A 10,070-nucleotide genomic window follows, 5' to 3' on the forward strand; every position below is an offset into this window, starting at 1 on the left:
TTATTCCTTCTTGAAAAGCTGTAACCACCCCTGCCCAATGAAAATCTACCCCACCCCCACTCACAGAGAAGCCGCCCGTTTGTTCTTGGAATTGAAGTCATGCGAGATAAAAACGCATTGATTAGATCAATCTAGCCGCTTAAAGAGGACTCAAATCATTTGTGAAAATGTCACGTGTTGTGATCAGACTGATAGGTACATTTTCATTACACAAGGTACGTGTAGATACATGTCGATACCGTGTTCGATATAGCAGCACCGACATGTACCACTGTTCTAACACATTGTCTGTAATGCTACTGATCCATACACCTCCGGGTCTAATGAGTCTTCACTGAGTATTCGTGTGGGCGTGTAAGAGGTCTTATTATCTTTTGTTCAGTGGGGTAATCATATGTGTCCTGAGAGTGCCGTAACTAGAGATCTAAATATACTCACGTTAAGTTTATCCCTGCTTTTCGTGAAAGGCGAAAGGGATTGGGTGGTCAGGAAATGACTTTGTTGATGCATGTCATCGTATTGCAGACCAATTGCTGACCGCCTCCGTGGTCTAGTGGTAGAGCGTTCGCCCGGACAGCGGAAGGTCCGGGGTTCGATCCCCGACCACGTCATACCAAAAGATGGTACTTGTTGTTACCCTGTCTGGTACTCGGCATTAAGGGGCTAAAACAAGGACTGGTCGGCTCGGAGTCAGTATACTGTGTCTGAGTGGGGTATTCATATTAAACTAGCACTATAAATCGGCATCAACCCGGACTAGTACAAGCAGTCACCCACATACACGCACATGCACGTCGCTATGTAAGAGCAATATTCTTGGACGCGACGTTAAACCCCATTTCACCTCACCTCACCTATCCCAATTGCTAGGGTCGATTCTCACGATGTCTATCACCGCAGACTCGATTATTTACAGACCGCCATAATATAGCTGGAATATTGCTGAGTGCGGCGTTAAACAACAAACAACAAACGACACCAAAATGTAACGGGTACACAATTTGGTTGTGTTTTGAACGTGTACGTCCTGGCGTAGACTGAGATGAGCAGCAGAGACCCAGAGCCTGTCGGTCCCACAGTCCCAGGGAAAGGCATTTGCGGGAAGCGTCAGGTAGTGGCCTTATGGAGACCTATTCTGATCCGGAATCGCAGCAGTTTCCACGACTATGATGCCACGAATGAGTGAGTGAGTGAGTGATGCCACGAGTGAGTGAGTGAGTGAGTATGGTTTCACGCCGCTTTGGGAAATATAACAGCAATATCACGGCGGAGGACATCAGAAAATTGGCTTCACACATTGTACCCATTTGGGAATTCCAACCCGGGTTTTAGGCGTGACGAGCGAACGCTTTAACCACTAGGCTACCCCACCACGCCAACATGACTATGAACTATGTATAACTGATGATAATACATGTACAACGAAGTATGTAATCCTTTTGTTAGAACCATACATGCCCAGGACATAAAATCAATTCCTTTTAAGTAAGCCCTGCAAGAACTTTAAATAGGACAAGGTTATTAAACACATTTTAATACAGAATACATAATCGGTGTGCATACATTATATTCTGACAGTCTAAACATTGAACTATGATACACGAATATTCATTATCAATCAATTTTAAAGTTTTTTCAACATGAACACGTCATAAGTGGTTACTTGTACATTTAAGAGTGTTTGCTGGCCTGAAAGATGGATAACGAATTTTAAATAATTTGTTCTCACTGTCCAAAAGAAAAAGAAAAAAAATCGCTGTGCATTCTGTTGTCCTAGGTATATTTATAATAGTATTATAACTACCGCATCAAATCTACACTTCATAATAGAAACATGTGGAGAAATCACCCACCGTTTTAACCGTTTTAATAATAATGTATGATAAAACTCAATCTTATTAATATCAGACCTCAGTTCTCGCTACCGTAATGGGATGTCCTCAGATCTTTGTTTAGCTGTAGCGAGAAACAAGATCTGATTTTAATGAGATTGGATAAAACTTTAAGCAATCAGAAAAAAAGTATAGACAGTGGTGTGATGTCAGGCAACGAGGCTACAATGAAGTGACGTCACCGTCAGCACCGTTTGAAGTAATCAATACGTGACGTACCGTAACGTAGGAATTAATTCAGCGTTTTGTTTGACACATACCGCGGCACCTTTCACGATTCGAATTAAATCTATGACTGGAACGCGTCACATTTGCGATAACGTGACGTCATCACTGATTGTCAGTGATCCATTCATTTTATTTTCATAACTTATTTTATTTTTTACGCCCGATGGAATCTGTTTTGGCAGACAACCGAGACTGATTGTTATCTGGCGTTGACGTTGACGTTGACGGGTTAGAGCTGCGTAGTCAGTATTCCAGTAGACTTCCTTAAGTTCAAAGTTCTGTTTTCAATGTGTAACAGGGACGTAACGGTTAAGACTGCCCCAAACCCTTTAAAACTTAAAAAAAAAAGATTTCTTGACGGTGGCATTGTTATATTCTTAGTTTGTTTGTTGTTTGTACTTTAACGCCGTACTCAGCAATATTCCAGCTGTATGACAGCGGTCTGTAAATAATCGAGTTTGGACCACATAATCCAGTGATTGAAATCATGAGCATCGATCCACGCAATTGGGATATTATTAGATGCATCAACCAAGTCAGTGAGCCTGACCACCCGATCCCGTTAGTCGCCTAGATTGATGTGATATTCTGTGACAGTTGTTTCAATTGAATTAATCTGTAATGACAAGAGAACATTATAGCATTGCGTGTATACATATAATGAGAGAGAGAGAGAGAGAGAGAGAGAGAGAGAGAGAGATACCCGCTCAATCACTTTCACGTTGGTGACAAGCATATTCAAACCCCTTTATGATGGCTTTACCAAATAATATACTCGTTCGTTTAAGACAGCACAGGATGGGATAATTTACTAAATTAAATGATAAAAAAATGCATTTTATGCAAAAAAGTTTCTTTCCGATTCTGATTTATTGCAAAAATATCTCAAGTATGACTAAGATGCTTGTTGATATTTCTCAATCTCTTTCAAATGAATTTACTTCGCTTTGCATGAAGGGAGAGAATGTTCAAGAATGCTTAAGAAGCTGCAGATAAATCCACAAAGATCTGTGGACATCCCATTACAGGTCACGTTCGGAACAACATTTCGCAAACTTTGGCCGATCAATGAAAAGATCAACAGGAAGTTGACATTAGCTAAACAGAAAGCAGCTTTACGAGCTTTTTGACCCTTGTTTCGAAATGGCGACTTCCATTCCGGACCATGCTTTGAAAAATAGTTTCACAAAGTTCTTGATTCAAAATCTGAAAACTGAACAAAACAAAACTCTGGGATGTCTAATAGATGGCCGATATTGTATGGCAATACTTTCCATTGGCTATAGAAAATCTCTTCCGTTTCAAATGTTTATCAAATTCAACGTTTGCTTATTAATGATTTCTCTGATGCAAGACCAAGTAGAAAAGCTGACAAATATCGATGATATTACAGCGGTTTACAAAGGTGAGTATTATAAATATTGAAATTCAACCAAACACGGCAATACATTTGACATGATAATCGTCCGCCCTATGCTATGCACTATGTTTAAAAGTAATACTATCTAGATCTTCTACTAACATAGGAGTACCTTGGTGAGACCTTTTAATGAGACTGAACCGAAGGGGAATGAAACAACACAAGATGTGGCCAAACGAATTTCGAACCTATGAAAACCTTGCGAACCCAACATGATGCTTCTTCCGAATCTTTCCAAAATATAAATCGCTGTGGTAAAATTACATTGACATAATACCTTTTTTTATACATAACACTGGATTGCATCAGACTTTAAGCATTATTATAAGAACAGAAGTTTGTCTTTTGTGAAAGTGGTTCTTTACATCTTTTCGAAAATCTAGCTTAAAGATTGTTTTTGTGACGCTTTGTTATTCTACAAGTCATTTTTTAAGAAAGGGATGTTTTTAAGTCCAATTACTTGAATAGGAATTCAAAGGATGCATTTGGCTGCACATAACCGAAGAAGCCCCGACCATCTCAGTGGTCCGATGGTATTCCTGTCGGTCATAGCACATTACAAGACACAGTCACGAATATGCAGGATGGATGGAGCCGATTGCAAGACCAATCATTCCATCAGGACCACAGCTGCAATACGCTTATATCAAACAAACGCGGATGAACAAACCATTTACGAACATACAGGTAAACAAAAAGAGGAGTCATTGCGTGTACAAAACGAACTGGGTGGTTGATCTTTTATTACCGTGTGTAAGATAAAAAAAATGTAGCCGCAATGTATTATAACCAGCAATATTTTTATACAGAAACTAAAAATGTTCAAAACTGAAGTTGAATGTGTAATTGACGTTAGACGGTAAGAATGCGGAAAAAGCATTTTGAAAAGTGAATGAGTATGGTTTTACGCCGCTTTTAGCAATATTCCAGCAATATCCGGGCGGGGGACACCAATATGTGCGTCACATATTGTACCTTCGGCGTGACGAGCGAACGCTTTAACTACTAGGCTAACCGACCGGCCCCAATTTTGAAAAGAGAGAGAGAGGTTATCACGCGAGTGTGTTTGGTGATGGTAAATATCCAGCATTAGGAAGAAACATTGTATTTAGCGAGCCTTGCAGGATATTTACCATCCCCAAACACACAAGCGTGATAACCTCTTTATCATATAATGTCATTCTTAAATTCTGTGCTTGGAAATCGCTTTCACTCTCTCACAAACATTACCGAAACGTTGCGAGTTTTCCTGGAATGCGCGCATTAATATTTACTACGTCACAGGGTAAGTGATGTGTCAGTCGGACAGTGACAGTAGCCAATGTAGTTCTAATTGAAATCTGTTTCTTATGCAGTGGCGAAGCAACATATACGCAAAACAACAATTGTTTTTAATTGCCTTTCGCGGCAATCCATCTGACTGTCCGCTAGAGTAACTGCCCTTTGTCAAAGGGAAGCTACTCTAACCCTAGTCTATGAGACGTCACGGCCAAATTCAGACGTTGTTGATAGTCGGCCTGTCCTGTCATAACGTTAAGAAGTGATGTACACACAGCGATAAAAGGTAACAATTCAAACATATTTCGGTCAAATCGAACTATTTTAATTTGTGGAAAAGGTTTCAAGCCGTAAAGGTATACAAGCACAGATATGGCTACTGATCCCGTTTGGCTAGGCCTAGCGCCCTCGCATAATTGTTTCGAAATTTATATCTCCAAAGTTGCCAAAATTTATAACAGCCTTAGCGACGTCACAGTTAGACACTGATTCTAAGTATATTAGACTGTTCTTTTGATAATGATAGAAATTATCTCTGTAGTTTATCCAGATTCACGATGGTTAATTCTGACTCGATTGCCGAATGACAAGGGCGACGCCATGTTTGTTATAAACACTGAAAGTAGTCCCTCCTTGACCTTTGATATTTGCATCTCTATCCGCATTTGACCCCAACGTATATCTTTTTTATCCGTTGGCGTTATTCTGCCGAGAAACCTACTCATTATATGATAAATGTATCTATGGGTTATGTCCGAATTTGCAGCACCGAACTATTAATCTTACCACTTTTACAAGTGTTATGATCGAGTAGGGTGTGACAATGGAACCAGTAGAATACCGAGCAGTGATTAGGTTTTTATATTTGAAAGGTCTTGTTGAAGGTCAAGGAAGTAATGCGGTGCGCTAAAGACACCAAGTGATGGGCAGATGAAGCTAGTGTCTGACCTCCTAGCTCCTGGCTCCAGAAATTTAAGACTCGAACACTACTGGCAACTGTTAGCTGACAGCACTAGTAGCTGATAGTACTTCGCTGACACCACTGGCAACTGCTACTACGTACTTATCTGGCGTCACTAGTAGCTGATAATACTTCGCTGACACCACAGGCAACTGCTACTACTTATCTGGCGTCACTAGTAGCTGATAATACTTCGCTGACACCACCGGCAACTGCTACTACTTATCTGGCGTCACTAGTAGCTGATAATACTTCGCTGACACCACCGGCAACTGCTACTACTTATCTGGCGTCACTAGTAGCTGATAATACTTCGCTGACACCACCGGCAACTGCTACTACTTATCTGGCGTCACTAGTAGCTGATAATACTTCGCTGACACCACCGGCAACTGCTACTACTTATCTGGCGTCACTAGTAGCGGTCACCACTGGCCACTGCTACTTCTTCGCTGGCACAACTGGCCACTGCTACTTCTTCGCTGGCACAACTGGCCACTACTACATTTTCGCTGGCACAACTGACCACTGCTACTTCTTCGCTGGCACAACCGGCCACTACTACATTTTCGCTGGCACAACTGGCCACTGCTAATTCTTCGCTGGCACAACTAGCCACTGCTACTTCTTTGCTGGCACAACTGGCCACTGCTACTTTTAAGCTGGCACAACTGGTAACTGCTACTTTTTAGCTGGCACAACTGGCCACTGCTACTTCTTCGCTGGCACAACTGGCCACTGCTACATTTTCGCTGGCACAACTGACCACTGCTACTTCTTCGCTGGCACAACTGACCACTGCTACTTCTTTGCTGGCACAACTGGCCACTGCTACTTCTTCGCTGGCACAACTGGCCACTGCTACTTCTTCGCTGGCACAACTGGCCACTGCTACTTCTTTGCTGGTACAACTGACCACTACTACTTCTTCGCTGGCACAACTGGCCACTGCTACTTCTTCGCTGGCACAACTGGCCACAGCTACTTTTTAGCTGGCACAACTGGCCACTGCTACTTCCTCGCTGGCACAACTGGCCACTGCTACATTTTCCCTGGCACAACTGGCCACTGCTACATTTTCGCTGGCACAACTGACCACTGCTACTTCTTCGCTGGCACAACCGGCCACTACTATATTTTCGCTGGCACAACTGGCCACTGCTAATTCTTCGCTGGCACAACTAGCCACTGCTACTTCTTTGCTGGCACAACTGGCCACTGCTACTTTTAAGCTGGCACAACTGACCACTGCTACTTCTTCGCCGGCACCACTGGCCACTACTACTTCTTCGCTGGCACAACTGGCCACTGCTACTTCTTCGCTGGCACAACTGGCCACTGCTACATTTTCGCTGGCACAACTGGCCACTGCTACTTCTTCGCTGGCACAACTGACCACTGCTACTTCTTCGCTGGCACAACTGACCACTGCTACTTTTTAGCTGGCACAACTGGCCACTGCTACTTCTTCGCTGGTACCACTGACCACTACTACTTCTTCGCTGGCACAATTGGCCACTGCTACTTCTTCGCTGGCACAACTGGCCACAACTACTTTTTAGCTGGCACAACTCGCCACTGCTACTTCCTCGCTGGCACAACTGGCCACTGCTACATTTTCCCTGGCACAACTGGCCACTGCTACATTTTCCCTGGCACAACTGACCACTGCTACTTCTTCGCTGGCACAACCGGCCACTACTACATTTTCGCTGGCACAACTGGCCACTGCTAATTCTTCGCTGGCACAACTAGCCACTGCTACTTTTAAGCTGGCACAACTGACCACTGCTACTTCTTCGCCGGCACCACTGGCCACTACTACTTCTTCGCTGGCACAACTGGCCACTGCTACTTTTTAGCTGGCACAACTGGCCACTGCTACTTCTTCGCTGGCACAACTGGCCACTGCTACATTTTCGCTGGCACAACTGACCACTGCTACTTCTTCGCTGGCACAACTGACCACTGCTACTTCTTCGCTGGCACAACTGGCCACTGCTACTTCTTCGCTGGCACAACTGGTAACTGCTACTTTTTAGCTGGCACAACTGGCCACTGCTACTTCTTCGCTGGTACAACTGACCACTACTACTTCTTCGCTGGCACAACTGGCCACTGCTACTTCTTCGCTGGCACAACTGGCCACAGCTACTTTTTAGCTGGCACAACTCGCCACTGCTACTTCCTCGCTGGCACAACTGGCCACTGCTACATTTTCCCTGGCACAACTGGCCACTGCTTCATTTTCCCTGGCACAACTGGCCACTGCTACTTCTTCGCTGGCACAACTGGCCACTGCTACCATTTCGCGGATACAACTGGCCACTGCTGCCAGACGTACTTGGCTCAATGTTATCCGATTGTTTATGATGTGACACGAGGTTTTTACAATGTGCCACGAGGTTTTACAATATGATACTAGGGTTTACAATATGATACGAGGGTTGACAATGTGCCACGAGGTTTTTACAATGTGACACGAGGTTTTACAATGTGATACGAGGGTTTACAATATGATACGAGGGTTTACAATGTGATACGAGGGTTTACAATGTGACACGAGGTTTTTACACTGTGACACGAGGCTTTACAATGTGATACGAGGGTTTACAATATGATACGAGGGTTTACAATGTGATACGAGAGTTTACAATGTGATACGAGGGTTTACAATGTGATACGAGGGTTTACAATGTAACACGAGGTTTTACAAACAATTTCAAAGCCTCGTATCAGGGTTTACAATGATCTTTGTAAAAAACATTTACCCTTTACACAACAGAAGTCAACATAACCTCCCATGGCTGCATTTTGGAGAAAGGCACAAAATGGCTTCTGCCATTGTAAGTGACGTAATAACTTCTATGGGAACGTCCCCAAAACAACAGGGTGACTTCCTCGAAGTTTCTTTAAAGGGGCGATAACTCATTTACATTTACAACGTTTTTATCCTAAAATGATTAATATTTAGTGTGACCCCGACAGAAGCTCCAAATGTATACCTGTGTATTGATGTGTTAATGTTCTATTGCCAATGGATATGTTTATTCCGAACTGTTGTAACTCAGATGCACCCATTTGTAAGTAAAACCGATAGTGAATGGCCCTCCGAAAGTGTATGTATGTGCACTGCAGCAAATATGTCGTGTTCTTTGCCATATGTCAAGATTTACTCGGGATTAAAAGCACTTGATTGCTATATCAATATTTATACCATATTGAATGTTGGTACCGTGGTTTGATTTGAACGAATGTCACTGATATTATTTCATTTACTGTTTTTAGCGGTAGGTAAATGCATTCATTCCCACGAGCCACAACTTCATGTCAAGTAAACGTGGATGACCAAATTATTTCGATCATACAGGTAAATATATAGGATTGTCCACATAGTGTACGAAACGAAATGCATCCATTGGTCTCATGCCGTTTCATATATTCGCTCTATAGACATACGAACAGTTTATTCTGTTGTATATGAGATAACTGATTTTATACGTGACTATAGTCAGTGAGTTGGGGTTAACGCCGCTTTTAACAATATTCCAGTTATATCGCAGCGTGTCAGCTTAATGTGGGAGGAAAGCCCGAAGTGATGCAGGTCTCAGACGTTTACCACTTCGGTGAAACCCACGAGCATGGGTATGGTGCTGACAAACCTAGAAACATAATCGGATTCGAACCCACAATCATAGGTTTCTGACGTGCCCAAGGAACGCAACTCTGCACAGCGAATCGCGGCGCCTTAGACAACTGGGCCACCCGTGCCACCCGTGCCCCCTACGGGACTATACCTATTGTCAGTTGTATTCTAATACCATCGATGTACAATGGGATGTTTATCATGAAATTAATTGATCCACACCACTTATTAACGGGACTACACAGTTAATACTTTACTCCCCCGACCACGTACATGAACATAAAAGCCTATTATCTTTGCTTTCAAAATGGGTATAGAACAGTGAGTGAGTGAGTTGGGTTTAACGCCGCTTTTAACAGTATTCCAGTTATATCGCAGCGTGTCAGCTTAATGTGGGAGGAAAGCCCGAAGTGATGCAGGTCTAAGACGTTTACCACTTCGGTGAAACCCACGAGCACGGGTATGGTGCTGACAAACCTAGAAACATAATCGGGGCGAACCGGGATTCGAACCCACGATCATAGGTTTCTGGCGTGTCCAAGGGACGCAACTCTACACAGCGAATCGCGGCGCCTTAGACGACTGGGCCACCCGTGCCCCCTATAAAAGAACAATAAATAGCAGGCATAGTCGGTAGATTAATAG

At 43.2% G+C, this 10,070-nt stretch overlaps 1 protein-coding gene across 1 annotated transcript; it reads right to left on the reverse strand.

The window, feature by feature from the left end:
- Nucleotides 1–6,390: 6,390 nt before the first annotated feature.
- Nucleotides 6,391–8,087, reverse strand: LOC139446559 (keratin-associated protein 16-1-like). The gene is made up of 4 exons (XM_071227857.1): nt 7,956–8,087; nt 7,566–7,911; nt 7,026–7,367; nt 6,391–6,797 (listed from the first exon to the last, which is right to left on the reverse strand). Exons 1-4 carry the CDS (start codon nt 8,085–8,087, stop codon nt 6,391–6,393), a joined length of 1,227 nt encoding a protein of 408 aa, XP_071083958.1.
- Nucleotides 8,088–10,070: the final 1,983 nt, after the last annotated feature.

This window comes from Haliotis cracherodii, unplaced genomic scaffold (assembly GCF_022045235.1).
Source record: "Haliotis cracherodii isolate W230 unplaced genomic scaffold, xgHalCrac1.p SCAF_6, whole genome shotgun sequence".
Classification (NCBI taxonomy): Eukaryota; Metazoa; Mollusca; class Gastropoda; order Lepetellida; family Haliotidae; genus Haliotis; species Haliotis cracherodii.

Excerpts from the sequence above, each read along its gene's own strand:
- LOC139446559 (XM_071227857.1), bottom strand. The coding sequence starts at position 8,087 with ATGGTAGCAGTGGCCAGTTGTGCCAGCGAAGAAGTAGCAGTGGCCAGT. Across the intron at positions 7,912-7,955 it reads CCAGCGAGGAAGTAGCAGTG|CGAAGAAGTAGCAGTGGCCA; the intron begins GCGAGTTGTGCC and ends CAGTTGTGCCAG. Across the intron at positions 6,798-7,025 it reads CCGGCGAAGAAGTAGCAGTG|GAAGTAGCAGTGGCCAGTTG; the intron begins GTCAGTTGTGCC and ends TGTGCCAGCGAG.